Consider the following 24,305-nt stretch of genomic DNA (forward strand, 5'->3'; position numbering starts at 1 on the left):
TTGCTTGGATGGCAGCATGTTTCTCTAAAACCTGTATGTACTTTTCATCATCAATTGTTGCTTCACAGATCTGTAAGTTACCCATGCCATTGGCACTGACACGCCCCTTTATCATCACAGATGCTGGCTTTTGAACTTTGTGCCCATAAGAGTCCGGATGTTTTTATTTTTCTCTTTGGCCTGGAGGTCACGACATCCACAATTTAAAAAAAAAAAAAAAAAAAAAAAAAACTTGAAATGGGGACTCGTTCAACCACGGAACACTTTTCCACTTTGTATCAGTCGATCTTAGATGAGCTCAGGCCAGAGAAAAGCCAGCGGGATTTCTGGGTGGTGTTGATGAATGGGTTTTGCTTTGAATAGTATAGTTTTAAGATGTACTGAGGGATGTAGCGCTGAAATGTATTTACTAACATTGGATTTCTGAAGTGTTCCTAACCCCCTGCGGCGATATCCTTTCCAGATTGATGTTGGATTTTGATGCAGTGCCGGCTGAGGGATCGAGAGTCAATGTTGGTTTTCAGCCTCGCTGCTTACATGCAGTGATTTCTCCACATTCTCTGAACCGCATGATTCTCTGGACCTTAGATAATAAAATCACTAAATTACTTGCAATTTTACATTGAGGAACATTTTCCTCTTAACTGTTTGACTTTTATTTATTTTCTCACGCAGTTGTCCACCAAGTGGTAAACCTCACCCCATCTTTGCTCGTGAATGACTGACCAATTCAAAGAAGCTCTTTTAATGCCCAATCATTGCACCCACCTGTTCCCAATTAGCCTGTTCACCTCTGGGATGTTTCAAACAGGTGATTGATTAGAATCCCTCAACTTTGTCCATCTTTTTTTGCCACCTGTCCCAGCTTTTTGGAACGTGTTGCAGCCATAAAATAAAATTCCATCTTAATGACTATTTGCTGAAACAAATTTATCAGTTTGAACATTAAATATCTTATTTGTAGTGTATTCACTTGGCCCCATAGCTCAGTGGTTAGAGCATTGGTTTGGTAAACCAGGGTCATGAGTTCATTTCTCACTGGGGCCTTCTCTCCTCTTGAGGGGTTGTGTCAGGAAGGGCATCCGCCGTAAAAATTGTGCCAAGCAAAAATGAGCGTTCATCTGAGATGACACACTGTGGCGACCCCGAACGGGACATGCCCAAAGAAAGTTGTTGTGTTTTCAATTAAATATAGGTTGAACACTTTACTAAACATTTTACTCCAACACAATATCCCAACTTTGGCGATTTGCTATGGGCAATTTCAAGTCTTCACTTGATTAGCTATTATTGTTTTAAAAAAAAAAAAAAAAAATTGTTGTCCTATTGGGGTGGGTTTTTAACTTTTCGTGCCGTTTAAACTTATATTTGTCCCCGCTCTAGTTCTCAACTTCGGGCATAATATGTATAGCTCCAAGTAGTTGTTTCATGGAACACCGCCAACAGATAAAAGGCTGGGAAAAAAATATCGAAGCTGCATCGCCAGCTTCTTGGGTGCCAATGTCATTGTGGGCTGGTGGCTGATTTTATTTGTCCTACTTATTTTGTCACTATGGATTCAGAGGGTTATTCCCAAATGCTGGTGAAAAGTTTGTCAAAAGCACCTTTGAAAATATATGTAGTGAGAATAAATGTTAAATACGTATTTCAGACCCTGTGTGTTTGTCTCGTTCTTGTCGTCATTTTTGTAATGATTTCAATGTTATTCTGATTTTATTATTTTGAGATTTTGAAAAGTGCTTTCTTTTTCTGGTGTAGTTGTTACCTCATAAACATTGAGATAATCCAATTTTTTTTTTCTTTGAACAAGGAATCCCAAGCAGCTCAAAGACAAATCCTCATGGAGTTTCTTAATGAAGCAAGGAGAAACAAAAGAGAGGTAACGTACAATTGCCTGTAAACATAGAATGCATGATAATGTATGTGACCTTCTCCAATTCTGATATTTTTGCATTGCTTTCCCACTTGAAGATCAGCATATAAATTAAATATCAAAGATAACCCACGTAAACATAAAATCGAGCTCTAAAGTGATTTCCATAAAAGCTCCTGTATTTTGTGAAACCAACTTTTTCGAGTATTTGGGATGTAGTATTTACAGCTTTACACTACCAGGATTTTTTAGGCCAATTACCTGTCAGCCAGTTTTTAAAAAATCGATAACTGATCACTGATCCAATCACAAGCTGGAGCAATGAGTCTATTTAAATGACTTGTGTACTTGATTGCTGAAAAAAAAAAAATTACAATAAGTTCTCTGTTCATCTATTCATGAAAGTTAGGCATAATGACAAAAAAATCTAAATGCTCTTCTATTTAATGCCAGGAGGGATATAAGGTAATTAAATAATCCACTTTTTGTGGCAATATTGTTTGTTGGTGTCCTTTGAGATTTATCAATTGGAAAATATCTGTCTTGGTTCCATAAGTGTTAGAAATCACTGTTCTCCTAAGATCGTGTATTCTAATTTGTCAGGTCAAACCAACATTACAATATAACAGAAATTATAATGAAAAAGAGAAATAACGTGTGCTTGCTAACTCTAATTAAAATACTTTATTGTACCAAAATCAATCAGACACCAAAACATTTGGAATGATTTGACAGGACACCTGCATTTTGGATTATAACCAGTAGTGCTAGGACTAGCTTGCTAGGCTACATAAAATTTTGTGGCTTGCTTGTGAGTTGTATTGTATTAAAAATATGTGAACATACCTGAAGCAAGCCTTCAACAAGCATCATCTTCCGAGCCCCGGTGACCATCAACAGACGTCTTTTTTTTTCTCCTCATAAACACAGGGTAAATCCATTATTGGCTTCATCACCACACTGGTCCGGGTAACTTTTTTTTTTTTTTCCCCCATTAAGAAATGAAATATTTTAAATCAGTATTTTTGTTCACATGGTTTTGTCTACGTATTTGAGGATCGTAATGTGGGGAAAACATGTCCACATAGATCTGAAAGACCCAATGCCAGTTATAGAAAACACTTGATTTCAGTTGGTGCTGCTGAGAGTGTCCCAACCAGTTATGAGGTTTGGGAGGCAATTACTTTTTCCACACAGTGCCAGGTAGCATTTTTTTTTTCCTTAATAAATAAAATCACCATTTAAAAACACCTTATTTACTTGGGTTACCTTTTGTTTATTTGTTTGGTGGTCAGAAACATTAACGTATGGAAACTGCAAAAATATAATTTGAGAATCTGGTAAATACTTTTCCATCTAGGTAGCGCACAGTAGAAATAGTCTACTAAAATGATGCCACAAATTCATTTAAAAAAAAATGCAATTTTTATTCCTATGGTTGTTTTGACAGCAACTGGAGCAATTACAAAAGGAGCTTAACTTCCTTGAAGAGGACATTAAGCGTGTTGAGGTAAGATGATTTATAACACTAAATAAAAACAACCACAAAAGTGATCTGTGAGCAGCTATAATCTGGTCCTCGCAATCCGGCCCTATTGGAGTATTAGCATTTTGTGGTCCTGTTATGTTGGCAGTGTTGGTACAAGGTAAGGGCCACAAATGGCCCATGGGCTTTAGTTTGAAAACCCCACTGTCAAGTGCAAAGTGTAATTGTTAAAAAAAAGATCCCTTCACAAAAAACAAATGAGCAGGACTTTCAAATACCCCCTGGGCAGCATTTTTGACACCACACTGTAAGACAAGTGTAAAGGTGTGGCCCATCATGAGTAAATTTTGGCCTAACAAAAATGAAGACCCACAAATGGCCCCCAGGCCTTAGGTTGGACAAAACAGCAAGTACCATCTTAGATTAGAAGGTTGATGTACGCTGAGGATTGTCTTGTGGATCACCAATTGAACTGCAGAATTGTTCAGCAGATCTTGGTCTTCCTCTCATTCTTTTGCCTGGCAGCTCCATCCTCAGGACCCTTCTACCAATATATTTACTCTCTTCCCTCTGGACATGTCCAAACCATCAAAGTCTGCTTTCTTGAATCTTATCTCCAAAACATCCAACTTTGGCTGTCCCTCGAATGAGCTCATTTCTAATCTCTTCAGTGTCACCGCCTCTAATCCATACATCATGCCTGGCCACACCACCGTTTTATAAACGTTGCCCTTCATTCTCACATGTCACATAACACACCAGACACCATCCGCTAGCTGTTCTAACGTGCTTGGACCTGTTTCTTCACTTGCTGAATACACTCACATTTGCTCTGGATTGTTGACCCCAACTATTTGAAGTCGTCTACTCTCTCGATCTCTTCTCCCTGGAGTCTCACTCTTCCCCCTCCTGCAGTCTCATTCCCGAGTATATATTTGTTTTATTTTGGCTAATCTTCATTCCTCTCCTTTCCAGTGCATGCCTCCATCTTTCTAATTATTCCTCCACCTTCTCCCTGCTTTCACTGCATATCAACCGCGAACATCATGGTCCAAGGAGATTCCAGTCTAACCTAATCTGTCAGCCTATCCATTACCACAGCAAAGAGGAAGTGGCTCAGAGCTGATCCCTGATGCAGTCCCACCTCCACCTTGAATTCTTCTATCACACCTACAGCACACTTCACCCACTGTTCTGCTGCCTTCATACACATTTTGTACTATTCTAACATTTTTCTGCCACACCAGACTTACACATGCAGTACCACAATTCCTCTCTTGGTACTCTGTCATGGGCTTTCTCTAGATCCACAAAGACACAATGTACCTCCTTCTGATATTGTCTATATTTCTTCACTAGCACACTCAAGGAAAATAATGCATCTGAGGTACATTTTCTAGGCATGAAACCATACTGTTGCTTCCAGATACTTCTTTCCTGAGTCAAGCCTCCACTCCTTTTCCCATTACTTCATTTTGTGGCTCATAAATTTTATCCCTCTATATCTCCCACAGCTCTGCAAATCGCCTTTGTTCTTAAAAATGGGAACAAGCACACTTTTCCTCCATTCTTTGGGCATCTTCTTGCCCGCTAGTATTCTGAGTAAGTTGTCAAAAACTCGACAGCCACCTCTCCAAATTGCTTCCATACCTCCACAGGTATGTCATCAGGACCATATGCTTTTCCATTTTTCATCCTCTTTAGTGCCTTTCTATCTCCTTACCAATCATTGCCACTTCCTGGTCCACCACACTTGGCTCTTCTACCCTTCCTTCTCCCTCATTTTCTTCATTCATTAATTCAAAATATTCTTTCCATTTATTTAGCTCACGACTGACACCAGTCAACACGTTTTCATCTCCATCCTGAATCACCCTGACCTGCTGCACATCCTTCCCATCTCTATCCTTCTGTCTGGTTGCTGTTGGGATCCTTTTCTCCTTCTTTTGTGTCCAACCTGGTGTACAAGTCATCATATGCCTCTTGGTTAGTCTTCGCCATGTCTACCTTTGCCCGATGTCGCATCTCAATGTATTCCTTTCACCTCTTCTCAGTCCTCTGTGTCCCATTTCTTCGCTAGCTTCATTCCTTGTATGACTTGCTGTATTTTGGGTTTCCACCACCAAGTCCATTGAGAGCGTGTCTCACCTCCTTCTAAAAGGCCGCACAACATTCCTCCTTTCTCAGCTTCAACCACATGGTTCTCTCCTCTACCCTTGTCTTCTTAATGTTCCTCCCCACCACCAGTCATCCTATACACCACCATCCTATTCTGTCATGCTACACTCTTCCCTACCTCTACCTCACAGTCAGTATCCTCCTTCAGATTACATCGTCTGCACAAAATGTCGTCCACCTCCGTGCATGTACCTCCGCTCTTGTAGGTCAACCTATGTTCCTGCCTCTTCTGGAAAATATGTTCACTACTGCCATTTCCATGCTCTTTGCAAAGTCCACCATCCATCCCTAAAAGATCCTTTCCCTGAATGCCGTATTTACCCATCACTTCTTCATTTCCCCTGTCTCCTTCACCAACATGTACATTACAGTCTGCACTAATTACAACTCTCTCTGTGTCTGGAATGCTCATAACTACTTCATCTAGTTCCTTCCAGAATTTGTCTTCCAACTCTGTCACATCCTATTTGTGGGATTTAGCCACTAATCCCATTATACATAACACCCTCAATTTCAAGTTTCAGCCTTATCACTGATCTGATACTTTTTTCCCCCTCAAAAACCTTCCAGCTCTTCCTAAAAAATAACCCCTAGTCTAATTCTCATAGAGGGGAGGCTCCGTAGCTCAGTGGTTAGAGCACTGGTTTGGTAAACCAGGGGTTGTGGGTTCGTATCTCACTGGGGCCTCCACTCCCTGAGAAGGGTTGCGTCAGGAAGGGCATCCGGCGTAAAAATTGTGCCAAACATATATATATGCGTCCATCTGAGATGATACGCTGTGGCAACCCCGAAAGGGACAAGCTGAAAGAAAGCCATTTCTCACCCTTGGTAAAATAATTTAAACCCTGCCCACTTAACCTTACTACCTTTCCACCTGCTCTATTGGATGCACAATATATCAACCTTTCGCCGGATCATGTCAACCAACTCCTGAGCTTTTCCTGTCATTGTCCCAACATTCAAAGTCCCTAGACTTAGTTGTAGGCTCTGTGCATTCCTCTTCTTCTTCTGCCAACAAATCCGATTTCCTCCTCCTTATTTGGCTTCGACCCACCAATGCGCGACAGGTTAAAGGTGCCGGGGACCTGCTTTGTTAATCAGATTCGTTTGATGAACACTTTCTTGGGAATTCTTTAGGAAAGTTTTTAGCCCGATGCCCTTCCCGATGCAACCATGTGTATTTATCCAAGCTTGAGACCAGGCTCCAGATTGCACTGGTTTGTATACCAATAGGGCTGCATTGGCTCCATGAAATCTTATAATTAATAGAAGTAATTGATCTTTCTTATGCCGGGACGTGGATAAGCAAAGCCCCACTCTCACCGTTTACATGGGCTCACCACTTATCGGAGGGGCTGTAGGGGTCGGGTTCAGTATGAGTTGAGCGGTGACAGAAGGAGAGGACCTTGGCGATCCGATCCCTGGCCACAGAAGCTGGCTCTAGGCACCTGGGAATGTCACCGCTCTGGCAGTGAAGGAGCCCAAGCTATTGTGTGAGGTCGACAAGTTCCAACTAGATGAAGTCGGGATCTCCTCCACACATGGCTTGGGGTCTGGTACGAGTCTGCGGTGAGAGGTGCTGAGCAGGTGTGGGTTTATACTTATTGCACCCTGGCTCGGCGCCTGTTACTTTGGGGTTCACCCCAGTGGATGAGAGTATTTGGGTGGGGGGTTGGTGGTCTTGACAGTTGTATGTGCCTACCTTTATGGAGTCCTTGGATGGAGTGCTGGAGAGCACTCCTGCTGGGGACTCCATCATTCTGCTTGAGGATTTAAATGCTCAAGTGTACAATGACAGACCGGGAAGGGCGTGATTGGGAAGAACACCCCCTGATCAGAACCCTAGCAGTGTTCTCCTGCTGTCTTCTGTGCTCAGATGTGCTCATCACGGGTTGTGATAATAATGTACTGTGTATAATGAACAACATGTTCAGGCATAATGGTGTCCACGTGTGCACTAGTCACCTTGACACCTTACGTTGCAGTTCGATGATCGACTTTGTGTTCGTATCATCGGACTCAACTGCATGTCTTTGACATTGAGGTAAAAAAGAGGGGTGGACCTGTCAACTGATCACCACCGGATGGTGAGTAACCCCGAAGGTGTTGCCACTCCCACGTGGTAGGCCGAAATCTATTGTGAGGCTCTGCTGGGAATGGCTGGCAGAATCCCCTGTCAGAAGGAGTTTCAATTCCCACCTCTGACAGAACTTTGCTCATATTTTGAGTCTGAGTGGACTATGTTCCAGGCCTCCATTGGTGATGCTGTTGACTGGAGTTGTGGCCGTTATGTGTTCAGGGCCTGTCATGGGGGTAATCCCCGAACACATTGGACTCCCAATAGTGAGGGACACTGTCCAGCTGAAGAAGTTCTATTGGACCATTTTGGCCCAAAGGTTTTCAGAGGCAACTGATGGCTACTGGTTGGCCAAGCTGAATTCTGGTATGGTGGTCGCTGAGGCAAAAACCCGGGCATGGGAGGTTCAGTGAGGCCATGGAGATCAAGTTCAAGATGGCTTTGAGGAAACTGTATCCACCGTCCACCATCCAGTGTTTCCAGAGGGGGAAGCAGTGCGCTGTCAACACTGTGTGTAGTGAGGATTGGGTGCTCCTGACCTCAACTCAGGACGTTGTATGCTGGTGGGGAAAATACTTCGAAGACCTCCTCTATTCCAATGACACGCCTTCCCATGAGGAAGCAGAGTCTGGGTTCTTTTGAGGCAGGCTCTCGTATCTCTGGTGTTTAGGTCACCAAGGTGGTTCAAAAACACCTTTGGTGGCGAGACCCCGGGGATGGATAAGATTTACTCTGAGTTCCTAAAGGCTCTGGATGTTGTGGGGCTGTCCTGGTTGACATGCATCTGCAAGATCACATCAGCATTGGGGACAGTGCCCCTGAATTGGCAGACTGGGTGGTGGTTCAGCTTTTTAAGAAGGGGGACAGGAGGGTTTATTCCAAATACAAGGGTATCACACTACTCTCCCTCTTTGCTAAGGTCTATTCAGCGATGCTGGAGAGGTAGGTGCAGCAGGAAGTCAAATGTCAAATTCAGGAAGAGCAATGTGCTCTACACCCACAGTAAAGTAGGGTACTTGAGGGTGGGAGTTCGCCCAACCAGTCTACATGTGTTTTGGGGACTTGGAGAAGACATCCGACCATGTACTTTGGGGAGTACTTTTGAGAGTTCTCTGCCAGTATGGGGTACTGAACCCCCTGATACAAGCCGTTAGGTCCCTGTATGACCGGTGTCAGAGTTTGGTCTGGATTGCCGGCAATAAGTCTGACTTCCCAAAATTGCTGTTTGTCACTGATTCTGTTAATAACTTTCATGGACAGAATCTCCAGCCATAGAAGGGGTATGGTTTGGTGGCCTCAGTATTGGATCTCTGCTTTTTGCAGATAATGTAGTTCTGTTGGCTTCATCCAAGCAGTTATTTCCAACTCTCACTGGAGCAGTTCAAAGCCAATTGTGAATCGGCTTGGATGAGATTCAGCACCTTTAAATCTGAGTCCAATGAGCAGTCGGAAAAGGATGACATGCCCTGTCCAGGTCGGAGATGAGATCCTGCCCCAAGTGGAGGAGTTCAAATATCTTGGGGTCTTGTTCACGATTGATTGAAGAATGGACCAGGAGATTCACATGCAGACCAGTGCAGCGTCTCCAGTGGTGTGAACTTTGTATCAGTTTGTTGTGGTAAAGAAGGAGCTAAGTCGAAAGGCAAACCTCAATTTATCAGTTGATCTCCATTCCTACCCTCACCTATGACCAAAAAAACACGATCCCGGATAAAGCAGCCGAAATGACTATTTGTTCACAAGGTGTCCGGGCTCTCCCTTAGAGAGAGGGTGAGAAACTCGGTCATCCGGGAGGGTGTCGATCCGATCCCTGGCCACAGAAGTTGGCTCTAGGGACCTGGAATGTCTTTGGCAGGGAAGGAGCCCAAGCAGTCGTGTGAGGTCGACAAGTTGAAACTAGATGTAGTCTGGCTCGCCTCCACACATAATGGCTTGGGGTCTGGTAGAATATCCATCCATTTTCTGAGCAGATTATCCTCACAAGGGTCGTGGGACTGTTGAAGCCTATCCCAGCCATCATTGGGCAGGAGGTGGGGTACAACCTGAACTGGAGGTCAGCCAGTCACAGAAAACATCGAGACAGACAACAATCGCACTCACAATCACACCAGGGGGCAATTTAGATTCTTCATTTAATGCATGTCTTTGGGATGTGGGAGGAAACCAGAATGCCTTGGGAAAAAAACCCACGCATGCACGGGGAGAACATGCAAACTCCACACAGGCGAGGGCGGGGAATCCAAGCCCTCAGAACTGCGAGGCCAACACTCTTAACCAGATGCGTCATTGTGCCGCCCCCTAATTAAAATAATTTCTACAAATACAAGAGGGACTTTGCAGTTTTCTGACTGGGGCCCTAAAAATGGCAGGAGCTCTGCTTATTATAATAGATGGATCGATAGATTGCCAGCCAAACATTTTCTTCATCTTTCTTTCCAGGAAATGAGCGGAATCTATTCTCCAATGGAGGCAGAGTGTACAGTTCCCAATGTTGAAGCCCACTCGCCATCTCCCAGGTACAGCTGGACCCCATCCAAAAAAAAAAAAAAAAACCACCACAACACAGATCTATGCCTGTATGTATAAAACCCCAATTCCAATCAGAATCACAATCATCTTTATTTTACCAAGTATGTAAAAAATACACAAGGAATTTGTCTCCAGTTGTTGGATGTGCTATTATACGAAAACAGTCTGTCAATTGATAAAATACTTTTGAGACGTATAGATATTGCAAAACAATCACAGAGCAATAAATATTCCTAGTAATATGGCAACAGCAGTACATTTTTGAGGGGGAGGTGGGGATAATTGTGAAAAATGATCGGCTATTAGAGCAGTTTGAATGTCAAATAGAGCAATAGTCCAGTGCAATGACCAGGGTGCAAAGGGCGCCAAGATTTCAAGAATTGTATGCAGTTTAAAGTGACTATGGTATTTTTTGGACATTAAGGTTTTTTTTTCTTTTTTTTCATAATTTTACCAAGGATGCGTCTTATATGTGAAATTATTAACATTATTATATACATCCATTTTCTGAGCCACTTATCCATTATTTTCACAATGACAACCGCAAGAGAATGCTCTAGGCCTGTGTATCAGGTGTATCAATATGCCATGTAACTTTCCGGGAACTCATTGGCTCGCGCAACAAAGTATGGTCTTCAATGACAATCAAAACTATCCTGTCGGGATTCAGAAACGTTGGAATAAGTTAGTTGTACTGTATCTGCAACTGACGATGAGTCTGATAAAAGCGACGTAGAAAAGGAATCGGTGGGTCGTCTACCTCTGGAGTTGGTGGAGTTGTTTAGAAGTGACACAGAGAATGAAGATTTTATTGGATTTATTAATTTGGAGCGATACTGATGGTTTGGTAAGCTTGTTAGCATGTTCGTTATGCTATAGTTATCTGAATAACTGCTATGTTATGTTAACATACCAGGGACGTTCTCAGTTCATTGTTTATGCATTGTGTAACATGTTAGCAATACCGTACACATATTCAGCCTGTTCTCTATTTTTTTTTTTTTTTTTTTTTAAATTGCATTGCAAGATGAAATGTCTGTTCCTAGTGTTGGGTTTTATCAAAAGAATTTCCCCTCAAAAATGCCGCTTATACTCCAGTGTGACTTTTTTTTCCTTCTTCATCATTTTTTGGGCTTGAGCAACTTATAGTCCAAAAAATATGGTAGTTGTGCGATAATGGGGGACAATACCTATTGTGCAAATGCTGCAGATACTCCTCAGTCGATTGTGCAAATGGTGCAGTGTGGTGAGACAACTCCAATGTGTCGACGAGTAATTTATGTTATATAATAATTGTCCCATCAGAAATGTGACAAACTCAAAACAAAAAATTGGCAGCATGTTGCAGTCTTTACTGCAACCCAATGTTATTGAATCTGCAAAATGACAATGAAGTTGGGACTTTGTGTAAAATTAAAAGCAGAAAACAATAACATGGAAATACTTTCAAGTCTTTCCATTCATCCATCCATTTTCTACCACTTTTCCGGGTCATGTTCCATGGGAAGCAGCTTCAGCAGGAATACCCAGACTTCCTTTTCCCCAGCCTTTTCTCCAGCTCTTACGGAGGGGTCCCGAGCCGTTCCCAAGCCAGCTGAGAGACATAGTCTCTCCAGCGTGTCCTGGGTCGTCGCCGGTGTCTCTTTGCGGTGGGTCATGCCCGAACACCTCACCAGGGAGACATCCAGGAGGCATCCGAATCAGATGCCCCAGCCACCTCATCTGCCCCCTCTCAATGCGGAGTAGCAGCAGCTCGTCACTGAGCCCCTCCCAGATGACCAAGCTTCTCACCCTATCTCTAAGGGTGAGCCCAGACACCCTGCGGAGGAAACTAATTTCAGCCGCTTGTATCCGGGATCTTGTTCTTTCGGTCACAGCTCGTGCCCATAGATGAGAGTAGGAATGTAGATCGACTGGTAAATTGAGAGCTTCACCTTTCGACTTAGCTCCCTCTTTTCCACAATGGACCGATACAAAGTCCGCAATTACTGCAGACGCTGCACCGATCAGTCTGTTGTTCTTCCGCTCCATTCTTCCCTCACTTGTCAATAAGACCCTAAGATACTTGAACTCCTCCACTTGGGGCAGGATCTCATCCCCGACCCGGAGAGGGCACGCAACCCTTTTCCGACCGAGGACCATGGTCTCTGATTTGGAGGTGCTGATTCTCATCCCAGCCACTTCACACACTGCTATGAATCGCTCCAACAAGAGTTGGTGATCACGGCTTGATGAAGCCAACAGAACCACATCATCTGCAAAGAGTAGAGATGCAATGCTGAGGCCACCAAACTGGACACACTGTGCCTAGAAATTCTGTCCATAAAAGTTATGAACATAATAGGTGACAAAGGGCAACCTTGGCGGAGTCCAACTCTCACCGGAAACGAGTCTAAATTATTGCCGGCAATGCGGACCAAATTCTGACAACGGTCATACAGGGACCAAACAGCTTGTATCAGGGGGTTCGGTACCCCATACTCTCAAATAACCCTCCACAGGACTCCCGAGAAACACGGTCGAACACCTTCTCCAAGTCCACAAAACACATGTACACTGGTTGGGCGAATTCCCATGCACCCTGGAGGTTGTAGAGCTGGCCCACAGTTCCACGGCCAGGACGAAAACCACATTGCTCCTCCTGAATCCAAGATTCGACTTCCCGACGGATGCTCCTTCCAGTACTTCTGAATAGACCTTACAAAAGAGGCTGAAATGTGATCCCCCTATAGTTGGAACACACCCTCCGGTCACCCTTCTTAAAAAGCGGGACCACCACCCCAGTCTGCCAATCCAGAGGCACTGTCCCCAATGTCCATGCGATATTGCAGAGGTGTGTCAACCAGGACAGCCCCACAACATCCAGACCCTTTAGGAACTCTGGGCGAATCTCATCCATCCCCAGGGCCCTGCCACCAAGGAGCTTTTTAATCACCCCAGTGACCTCAACTCCAGAGATAGAAGACCCCGCCTAGAGCACCCAGACTCAGCTTCCTCATGGGAAGGTGTGTTGGTGGAATCGAGGTCTTCGAATTATTCTCCCCACCAACTCACAACATCCCGAGTTGAGGTCAGCAGTGCCCCATCCCCACTATACACAGTGTTGACGGTGCACTACTTCCCCCTCCTGAGATGCCAGACAGTGGTCCAGAATTTCCTCAAAGCTGTCTTGAAGTCATTTTCCATGGCCTCACCGAACTCCTCCCACGCCTCAGTGACCACCGAAGCTGCATTCCACTCGGCCAGCTGGTACCTATCAGCTGCCTCGGGAGTCCCACAGGCCAAAAATGCCCGCTAGGATTCCGTCTTCAGCTTAACAGCATCCTTGATTGTTGGTGTCCAACGTGTTCGTGGGTTGCTGCCACGACAGGCACCGACCACCTTACGACCACATCTCCGGTACTATTGCCAGGTGGACATGTACATGGACATTCTTAAGCCTGAACATGGTGTTCGTTTTGTTATGGACAATCCATGATGAGCACAGAAGTGAGTCCGGCTATATCAAGTCAGAACTTTTTTTCTATAGCCAAGGATCGGATCGCCAAGGTCAGCTCACGTCACACCAAACCCCTGTGTCCCCTCTCACAGGTGGTGAGCCCATGTTAAGGGGGAACCATGTTACGCTTTCGGGCTATGCCCGGTTGAGCCCCGTGCTTTTCAGTCTATATTCCACTAAATACATGAACATTTGATGTTCAAACTGAAAAACCTTCTCAAATTTGCAATCATTTTAAATTTGATACATGCAGCAATGCTGTCCAAAAAAACTTGGAGGGCATGTGTACCACTGTGTGATAGCAGCTTTCCCTTTGACAATGCTCAATAAACATTTGGGAACTGAAGGCACTAATTTTAAAATTTTTGGAGGAGAAATTTTCCCATTCTTGCGTCATGTACAACTTCAATTCCTCAACAGTCCGGGGTATCCGTTGTCAGCGTTTCGCAATGTGCCTCAGATTTTCAATGGGGGACGGGTTTTTTTTGTCGTTTTTTTTGGGTAAATGTTCCAATTTATTATTTGACTTTAATCTTAAATCTTTATGATTCTCCAAGATAAATAGCTGTGTGTCTCTTCTTTTGTTTATAGCTGTAGTAGTATAATTGAGCCAGCAAACTATAATCAGCCGCCAGAATTTGGTGGAACAGGCCAGGTAAGTAAGATGAATGATTTTATTCACTTTGTCTTTTAACATCCTCTCTATTTCCCATGTTTTGTGATTTGACAAAACCTTTCTTAAATGCAGGGGAAAAGGCAGACCTGGTACAATAGCACGTTAGCATCAAGGAGGAAAAGATTGACTGCTCATTTTGAGGATCTTGAGCAGTGTTACTTCTCCAACAAAATGTCACGGATCTCAGGTAAAAGTCACTAACTCTTGTCCTTTCGAACAGTAATAACTTGGAGCAGGGTTGTTTATCGTACGGCCTGCGGGCTGGATTAGGCCCACAAAACGGTTTAATCCGGCCTGCGAGATGATTTTATAAAGTATAAAATACGGCATGGACATAAAAATGAGATGTAATTTTTCACTAAAAGAAACTGCTGTTCAATATCAATTATGTGAAATAAGCAAATCGTTTATACCAGTGCAGTGCAAGTAAGTCCAACGCTGATTTGGAATGAGCTGCTTTGTGTCTGCCCGCGCTATTTTTTACAGATTCTACTTTTAATGTGTGCTTTAGCCCAAAATGTCTTTGTCAAAAAAGAGAGACTGAACAGAGTTTCAAGAAAAATGGTTATCCTTTTATTTATTCACGAAAGTAAATGGGCAACCTGTATGATTTGGTGTGTTCAGAATCAGCTTTAATGGCCATGTATGTAACAACACAGGAAACTTGTCTCCAGCGGTTCACAGTATTTTACAGTGCTGAAGGAATATAACCTTCATCGCCTCTCTTTGAGTCTTAATGCCGACAAATATGACAACTTTTAGGGACAACGGAGAAGAGAGAAGGTAAATGAATTGTTGGCGGGTCTGAAAAAACAGCAGTCTGTTTACTCACAGCAGCGACATTAGTGATGCTGTTGCAAAGGCTCACTCCGTCATTGCTAATGAAATACCAGTGGCTTCAAAACCATTTCATGAGGGTGAGTTAAAAACATGCATGATGAAGGCAGTGGCGATTGTATTCCCTCAAAGGCACCAGGATTTTGCAAATATAAGTCAGACAAGAAACACAGCTGCAGACAGGATTTCCGATTTGTCAGTGGATTTGGACAGCCAGTTACAGGACAAAGTCATTTATTGTGTTTTCCATTGCAATTGATGAAAGTACATGCATTGCAGAAGTTGCACAAATGGCCATTTTCATACGCGGAGATGATGACACATTGACCGTCACTGAAGAATTCATGGAGATTGTGCCAATGAAACCTACAACGACAGTAGCTGATATTTTCACTGCACTTGTCGTAGCGCTGGACAGGGTTGCATTGGACTGGTCCCATGATGTCAGTCTGGCTACAGATGATGCAGCCTCAAAGATCGGGGGAAAAAAAGCAGGTGCTGTGACAAAGTTCAGAGAGAGAGTGCAATGTGTAAATGGAGAATGTAATTTTTGGACTTTTCAACTGTATTTTGCAACAGGAGAAGGTTTGTTTTTCAAATCATAAAAGATGGATAACAATGAATGTGGTCATCAAAACTGTTAATTTCATCCGATCCAGAAGCTTAAATGACTGTCAGTTTGACAGCCTTCTCAGAGGAAAAAAAAAAACACATCTGTAGCATGTCATACCACACTGAGGTAGAGTGGTTAAGCCGAGGTGCTGTGCTGAGGCATTTCTTTTATTTACGAGAAGAAATTAGATTAGAATCTATTCCGGTAAAGAACCACTCTTTCTACTCATGTCCACAATCTCTTAAGGTTTGTTCGTTATGGAACAGCGTGAAAACTAAAATGATGAAAGTATTTTATGAAATTACAATCACATCCTTGACAAAAGATTTTGACAAACAGAATACTATATAACATAGCATGTGCGCCTTTTAAACCAGCAGTAGATATATTGATAATCAGAATTCCACCACACGATCACATGCTTTCTGCAATTTCTCTTTCATCTCTCTCACGCCTTTCGCATACGTTACCAAAACGAAAGTGAAAAGTCATAAGATTTGCTAAATGAATAAATAAGCTACAAAAATAGCAACAACAACCAACCATCAATATACAGTGAAGGAAATGAGTATTTGAACATCCTGCTATATTGCAAGTTCTTTTTCGTTTCGTTCGTTTTTTTAACGATTTGTGATACAGCTGCAAATAAGTATTTGAACGCCTGTCCGTCAGCTAGAATTGTGACCCTCGAAGACCTGTTATTCCGCCTTTAAAAGTCCACCTCCACTCCCTGTATTATCCTGAATCTGATGCACCTATGTGAAGTTGTTAGCTTCATAAAGATTCCTCTCCACCCCATGCAGTCAGTAAGACTCAAACTTGCAACATGGCCAACACCAAAGAGCTGTCCAAAGACACCAGAGACAAAATTGTACAACTACACATGGCTGGAAAGGGCTACAGAACAATTGCCAAGCAGCTCGGTGAAAAAAGGTCCACTGTTGGAGTAATCATTAGAAAATGGAAGAAGCTAAACATGACTGTCAATCTCAATCAGGCAAGATAACACCTCGTGGGGTCTCAATGATCCTTAGAAAGGTGAGGAATCAGCCCAGGCCTCCACATCAAAACTTGGTCAATGATCTGAAAAGAGCTGGGACCACCATTTCCAAGGTGACTGTTGGTAATACACTAAGACGTCATGGTTTGAAATCATGCATGGCACGAAAGGGTCCCCTGCTAAAACCAGTACATGTCATGGCCCGTCTTAAGTTTGCCAATGACCATTTGGATGATACAGAGGAGTCATGGGAGAAAGTTTTGTGTTCCAATGAGACCAAAATGGAACTTTTTGGTCATAATTCCACTGACCATGTTGAGAGGAAGACGAATGATGAGTTCCATCCCAAGAACACCATCCCTACTGTGAAGCATGGGGGTGGTAGCATCATGCTTTGGGGGATTGGGGGGGTTTCTGCACATGGGACAGAACGACCGCACTGTATTAAGGAGAGGATGACCGCGCCCATGTATTGTGAGATTTTGTGGAACTACCTCTTTCCCTCAGTCAGTATGGAAGATGGGTCATGGTTGGGTCTTTCAACATGACCATGGCCCGAAGCACAAAGCCAGGAAAACCAAAGAGTGGCTCTGTAAGAAGCATATCAAGGTTCTGGCGTGGCCTAGCCAGTCTCCAGACCTAAACCCAATAGAAAATCTTTGGAGGAAGCTGAAACCCCCATGTTTCTCAACGACAGGCCAGAAACCTGTCTGATCTAGAGATCTGTGTGGAGGAGTGGGCCAAAATTCTTCCTGCAGTGTGTGCAAACTTGAACAACTACAGGAAACATTTGACCTCTGTAATTGCAAACAAAGGCCACTGTACCACATATTAACATTGGTTTTCTCGGTTGATTTCTGTATATTATCCTCTTTAGTTTTCAATAAATGCTAAGTGAGTGCAAGGAAAAATGCAATATCTTCTATTTTGTCACTTACGCTACTATCCAAGAACTGTTCAATCTGCTGTTCTCCTCAGCTATCATTCTCTTTTCCTTTGCCATCCACGACATATCAGACCCCTGGTTTATTTGCGACAGGCACCTGCCACGCCGAGCTCAAAGAAGCAGGCATCCGAGGCTTTGATGCAAATCTTCGTTGACAGAAATGTTGACATTTAATATTTATTCCACAAATTTTTACAGCATTGGAAAATGTTAATGTAAGGTCAATTTTTGAACACAAATGATCTTACCTAGATGAAAATATATATTCAACTGTACCATAAAATTCATAGCCTGTTCAATGTTTTTACCGAAAAATATAAGTATTGATTAATTAAAGTCTGCGAACTTTGACCTAGTTTCCCGTAGCTGAAAAACGCCTCCTTTCCTGTGGCTTACCTCTGGCATCACAGCTAGGAGACCTGCTGTTGTGGGACTAGCTTAGACTCATAGCATTGCTTGGTGATGCCAAAGAAAAACCCATTTATTTTGAGAATTCCTCAGTAATTGTAAGGTAAAACCAATCCGTAAAAATGGTGAAGACGTGAGTGGTTCAATTTTTGTAGCAATTCCAATTATTCTGGTCAGTTTACATTATTTTTCCATAAACCCAAGCCTCAGAAGACAGTGTGTCAGGTATGCGCAAATGGAGAGAGCTAATTTTTCCAAACCCGGTCAGTAGTCTGTTATATGCAGTGAACATTTCACCCCCGGACTCTTTTACTGGCGGAGTCATGTCTGAGATGGGTTTTAAATGTAAGAAACTTAAACTCTAGATCAGTGCCTACCATACAGCCAGTTCCAACACCTGAACAGATTGGTGTTGTTAAAGGGACCAAACGCAAACTTGGATCAGCTGCTGAACCTGGACACAGTTCGACAAGCTCAGCCCTCCCACAGAAAGTACCAAAACTGTGAAGAGGTTTTGTTAAGACAAGTTGCTGAGGTATGTTGATCATGTTTTATTTCCTGAAAACTTTGAACACTGTTGACATGGTTGAATGAGAGCAGCATATTTTGTTCTTAGCGAAAAACATTATTACCGTGAAGCGTTTGATCATTGTCAACTAGAAAAACAGGATAATATTGTGTACAATTGGCGGCACGGTGGAGCAGCTGGAAAGCGTTGACCTGTTCAGGGTGTACCTTGCCTATTGCTCGTTGACAGCTGGGATAGGCTCCAGCACTCCCGCAAACCCTTGTGAGGATAACCGGTTAAGAAAATGAATTATTGGATACAAACCTTTTATTTATTTGTGCAGGGTTTTTTATTTTAATAAAATACTACAATGAAAAACAAGCAGTATTACATGCTAGTCACTCACAGAATAAGAGACCTGTTTGCATCTTATAGAAAATAATTTCTTAACCATGAAATACATTAAAATAGACCTGTGCTTTATCTACACATTTGTTTTTCTCATTTTATAAGCTTTGAACATTATTTTTCTGGATTGATTACAGATGTTGCAGGAAGCATCTTCTGCACAAGAGATTGACATCGAACCAGCAGATGCTGAATCTCAATCTTTGGTACATTCCAAAAGTTGCTAGACTGACGTGCCCGTTCTTGAGAAAGGAACACATACAGTGAAGAAAATAAGTATTTGAACACCCTGCTATATTGCAACTTCTCCCACTTAAAAATCATGGAGGGGTCTGAAATTTTCATCATAGGTGCATGTCCACTGTGAGAAAGCTAATCTAAAAAGAAAAATCCAGAAATCACAATGTATGAATTTTTTTTTTTTTTTTTAAATAATTTGTGTGATACAGCTGCAAATAAGTATTTGAACACCTGAGAAAACCAATGTTAATATTTGGTACAGAAGGATTTGTTTGCAATTACAGAGATCAAACGTTTCCTATAGTTGTTCACTAGGTTTGCACAAACTTCAGGGTAGGTTTGGCCCACTCCTCCACACAGATCTTCTCTTGATTAGACAGGTTTTTGGGCTGTCGCTGAGAAACACAGAGTTTCAGCTCCCTCCAAAGATTTTCTATTGGCTTTAGGTCTGGAGACTGCCTAGGCCACGCCAGAACCTTGATATGCTTCTTACGGAGCCGCGCCTTGGTTTTTCTGGCTTTGTGCTTCAGGCCATTGTCATGTTGAAAGACCCAGTCATGACCCATCTTCAATGCGCTGACTGAGGGAAAGAGGTTGTTCCCCAAAATATCACACTACACGGCCACGGTCATCCTCTCCTTAATACAGTGTGGTCGTCCTGTCCCATTTCCAGAAAAACACCCCCAAACCATGATTCTACCACCCCCATGCTTCACAGTATGGATGGTGTTCTTGGGATGGAACTCATTAGTCTTCCTCCCAACATGGTTCATAGAATTATGAGCAAAAAGTTTCATTATGGTCTCATCTAACCACAAAACCTTCTCCCATGACTCCTCTGTATCATCCAAATGGTAATTAGCAAACTTAAGACGGGCCTTGACATGTGCTGGTACAGGGGAACTTTTCGTGCCATGCATGATTTCAAACCATGACGTCTTAGTGTATTACCAACAGTCACCTTGGAAACGGTGGTCCCAGCTCTTTTCAGATCATTGACCAAGCCGTGACATGTAGGCCTGGGCTGATTCCTCACCTTTCTAAGGATCATTGAGACCCCACGAGGTGTTATCTTGCATGGGGCTCCACTCCGATTGAAATTGACCATCATGTTTAGCTTCTTCCATTTTCTAATGATTGCTCCAACAGTGGACCTTTTTTCACCAAGCTGCTTGGCAATTTTTCCATAGCCCTTTCCAGCCATGTGGAGTTGTACAATTTTGTCGCTGGTGTCTTTCGACAAGTTCTTTGGTCTTGGCCATGTTACAAGTTTGAGTCTTACTGATTGTATGGGGTGGACAGGTGTCTTTATGCAGCGAACGAAACTCACACAGGTGCATCTGATTCAGGATAATACATGGAGTGGAGGTAAACTTTTAAAGGCCGACTAATAGGTCTTTGAGGGTTAGAATTGTCGCTGGTAGGTGTTCAAATACTTATTTGCAGCTGTATCACACACAAATCGTTAAATAATCATACATTGCGATTTCTGGATTTTTATAGATTATCTCTCTCACAGTGGACATGCACCTCCAATGAAAATTTCAGACCCCTCCATGATTGCTAAGTGGAAGAACCTGCAGTCTAGCAGGGTGTTCAAATACTTTTCTTCACTGTATCTTTCCAACAGCAGAGAGAATACCGCAACATGTATTTCAACCTCAGGTGGCCTCAAGCTGCTCATATTGACAGACCAAATATGCATTCAGTGAAAATGTTATGAAACATATTTCTACACAATGTAAGCATACAGTTCAATAAAATTGCAATGATTTTAGTTGCGTTGTGTATGTTTACTTCATAAACAAACATATGGATCAATATTTACACAAAGACAAAACAAATAAAACTCAAGATGTAAACCATTTAAATCCTGTGCACTCTTGGCCATCCGCCACAAATGTTGGACACACAGCAGGATGGAAGTGGCATGTGTTTTTTTTCTACCTACAATTCCCCAACACCAACTCAAATGCTGTCCATAAGCAGTATAGAAAAAAGAAAATGAAAAAAATATACTCTGGATAATTTTCCAGAGTAGGACTTTCTTTGAACAAGCATTGCTTGTACAAATGCTGCTTTTAGCAGGAACAATAATAATGTAAACAATTGGAAAAATGTAAATGGCAAAAAGCTGGGCTAATTTGGAGAAATATTAATATTAATAATTTTTAAAATAGGTCTTACTCATGTTGTGGAAAATCCAGACACTGCTGATACTGTTGCCTGAATTGGAGATCGGCAACCTCAAGTACTCATGAGTTCAGACAGCTGGCAATAAAACCTGGGGTGCACTGCAGCAGATGGTCTGGTTAATCTGCCATCTTCTGGTGAATATTTTGACTCTCTTGGTAGCAACAACTTTCTTCTGTTGTTTCCATTGGTATATGCAGCATTTACATGTACACCTGTGGATATAATAAACATTTCAAAACCTGTTCACATTCCCAAACTTCTACAGCTCAAAGACCCATATAAGTCCAGTATACAGAACCATTGACCTTATTTATATTTATATTTTAAGCATTTAGTGACCAATTAAAACCACAAGATACCGGTTTACAGTTTTCCGTATAAAGTTTAGCGGTTTTGCTCATGACATCTTGGGGAAAATTGTGACTAAAATGGGGATGGACTGGTCTGTGTACCATCTGGTTATGGCATCAGTTTACCATGTGAAATTATATTTATGGTGAAGAAAGTTGTGACCAGCTATTGCTCTCAAATTACGTTTTAAATGGATTTCGTTCATTAAAATCCTTATTTGTGAAAATATACAAACTTAGACTAAATACACGGTGTTTGCATAATTTTAAAACCAGACTGAAAACTTGGTATATACATTGAGGATATCGAAGCCATCAATATTTATCACCTTATGGCTACATAAACAAAACTTCACAAATGCTAAGAAGTCATTGTTTCCAACACGAGGCATGTCATCCTACCTGGGTCTGAGTGCTTGATCAGCACCTTCATCGCCAGCTATTTTGTTTGCATTTGAACGTGTGTTCTGTTTAACTAGTTCAAATTGATAATCTTTAATGCCTTTATAAAGCTCATATTCGTCACCATCTTCGTGGGACCCTTCAGAATCATTTTCATCGCTGGAATTATCAGAAAATTCAATGTCGTTCTTTCAATGGAGTCGCATGGCCGCCATGTTTATCACAACTTCTGACATCACATCCCTATTCTGGTTTTTCCACAATGTGGTCGCGTATTTCCAGCGAATCCAGCAATGTGCGGTTTAATTTTTGCCAATAATTTAAAAATAAGTTTCCTTCATCACAGATTTCAGATTCTAATTCACTATAAAAAAATAAATAATATAAGCAATAATTGCGTTAAAGACTTTAGATACCCTTTAAGAATGTTTTGTGTTGTGATTGTCCTACAGAAATCAGATTAAAACAAAAAATATATTTTTCTGCCCCATCTTTTCCCATTTTTGTACATTTTTGAAAAAGCTCCAGGGAGCCACTCGGGCGGCACTGAAGAGCACAAACAATACAATTCACAATGAACCATCTTTATATCCATCCATCCATTCATCCATTTTCTACCTCTTCTCCAGGTCAGGTCACGGGGAAAGTAGCTTCAGCAGGGATACCCAGACTTTCCTTTCCCCAGCCACTTCTTCTAGCTCTTCCAGAGGGATCCCGAGGCGTTCTCAGTCCAGCCGAGAGACAGTCTCTCTACCGTGTCCTGGGTCGTCCCCGGGGTCTCTTTCATACATACAATGACTACCGACTACTGGAGAAAAAAATCCTTGTTTTTACACAATTGGCCAATAAAGCTTATTCTTATTCTTATCATTTGAACGATGAAAGGCTAGGTGAGGGGCTCTCCCCTTTTTCCTGATTTTCGTTCCCCCATTTTTAGTGTTAATTTCCCCACTAACCCATCCTAATCTTTACGTGCTTCAGTAATCCTGTCAATTTTCCACTCTCTGCGTGGGATGTCCTCCTCTTTAACGATCACATCACCGACTTTCAATTGTGTAACAGCACTATCTTTAGAGACTATTACTGGATATCTAAATTCAAGTGATAGATGTCTCAATTGTCCTCCCACTTTGATTATACCATCTTGAAGAAATTGATTGAGCTGATAGTCCGTGATTACATGGCAACTTTCCTGAACTCTGGCGGAGCATTTTTTACTTCTTTTGAAATGTAACCTGTTCTCAAACTTCACGAGAGTCAATATTACTTCCTTTTTCTCTTCCACATATAAAGGCTCAGTGGTTTTGATTCTTTTGGCTAACCACTGGATGCAAACAGACAAAGGGGAAGGGCACTCATTGAAAATAATGTATCAGATAGGTCATGTCATTGGAACTGTAACTTTAAAATGAAAATTATCATCAGATATCATTTAAGGTTGTTCATATTGGCAATTTTGAATGTTCCCGGTTGCTGACATTTTGGCGAGTCACACAACCTACATACACGGATGTGACGTGTCATGTGCTCAAACTGAGGCTCGGTTACGTTCCTACACAGTTATTGTCGTCGCCACTTTCTCGAATTTATCGTCAACTCACAAAGAAGCAGGCCACGAGCGAGCACCGGGGCCCGGCTGCGAGCGAGTCTCAAATCTGTACGGACGTATTCCACCCTCTTCCCGATCAACCGATACTTCTATTTCTTCATCAGATGAGGATAAATCCAAGAAATCAGCGCTGACAATAACTGTGTAGGAACATACCAAGCCTCAGATTGAACACATGACATATCACATCTGCCCACGCAGGTCATATGACTCGCCAAATTGTCAGTGACTGGGAACATTCAAAACTGCTAATATAAACAACCTTAAATGATTAAGATTAAGAAAGATTAAGTAGGATGTAAATTGTGTATTGTATGTGTTGACTTTGTATATTTGATTGCGTTTATCTGACTAACTTTAACATAGACTGGGACTATGACAGGAAAAGCTCAGGAGTTAGTTGACATGATTTTTGTTGATTTTGTTTTATTGTGCATCAAAGAGAGCAAGTGGAAAGGGAGTAAGGCTAG

At 42.3% G+C, this 24,305-nt stretch overlaps 1 protein-coding gene across 1 annotated transcript in view; it reads left to right on the top strand.

Annotated features, from left to right (window-relative positions):
- Nucleotides 1-24,305, top strand: part of cop1 (COP1 E3 ubiquitin ligase) — a 77,461-nt gene that overhangs the window by 29,571 nt on the left and 23,585 nt on the right. Inside the window, exons 6-10 of the mRNA XM_061838211.1 lie at nt 1,811-1,879; nt 3,324-3,383; nt 10,054-10,130; nt 14,234-14,297; nt 14,391-14,505. Coding sequence (XP_061694195.1) covers nt 1,811-1,879; nt 3,324-3,383; nt 10,054-10,130; nt 14,234-14,297; nt 14,391-14,505 — 385 coding nt within the window. The remainder of the gene's footprint in view (nt 1-1,810; nt 1,880-3,323; nt 3,384-10,053; nt 10,131-14,233; nt 14,298-14,390; nt 14,506-24,305) is intronic.

This window comes from Syngnathoides biaculeatus, chromosome 13 (assembly GCF_019802595.1).
Source record: "Syngnathoides biaculeatus isolate LvHL_M chromosome 13, ASM1980259v1, whole genome shotgun sequence".
NCBI lineage: Eukaryota > Metazoa > Chordata > Actinopteri > Syngnathiformes > Syngnathidae > Syngnathoides > Syngnathoides biaculeatus.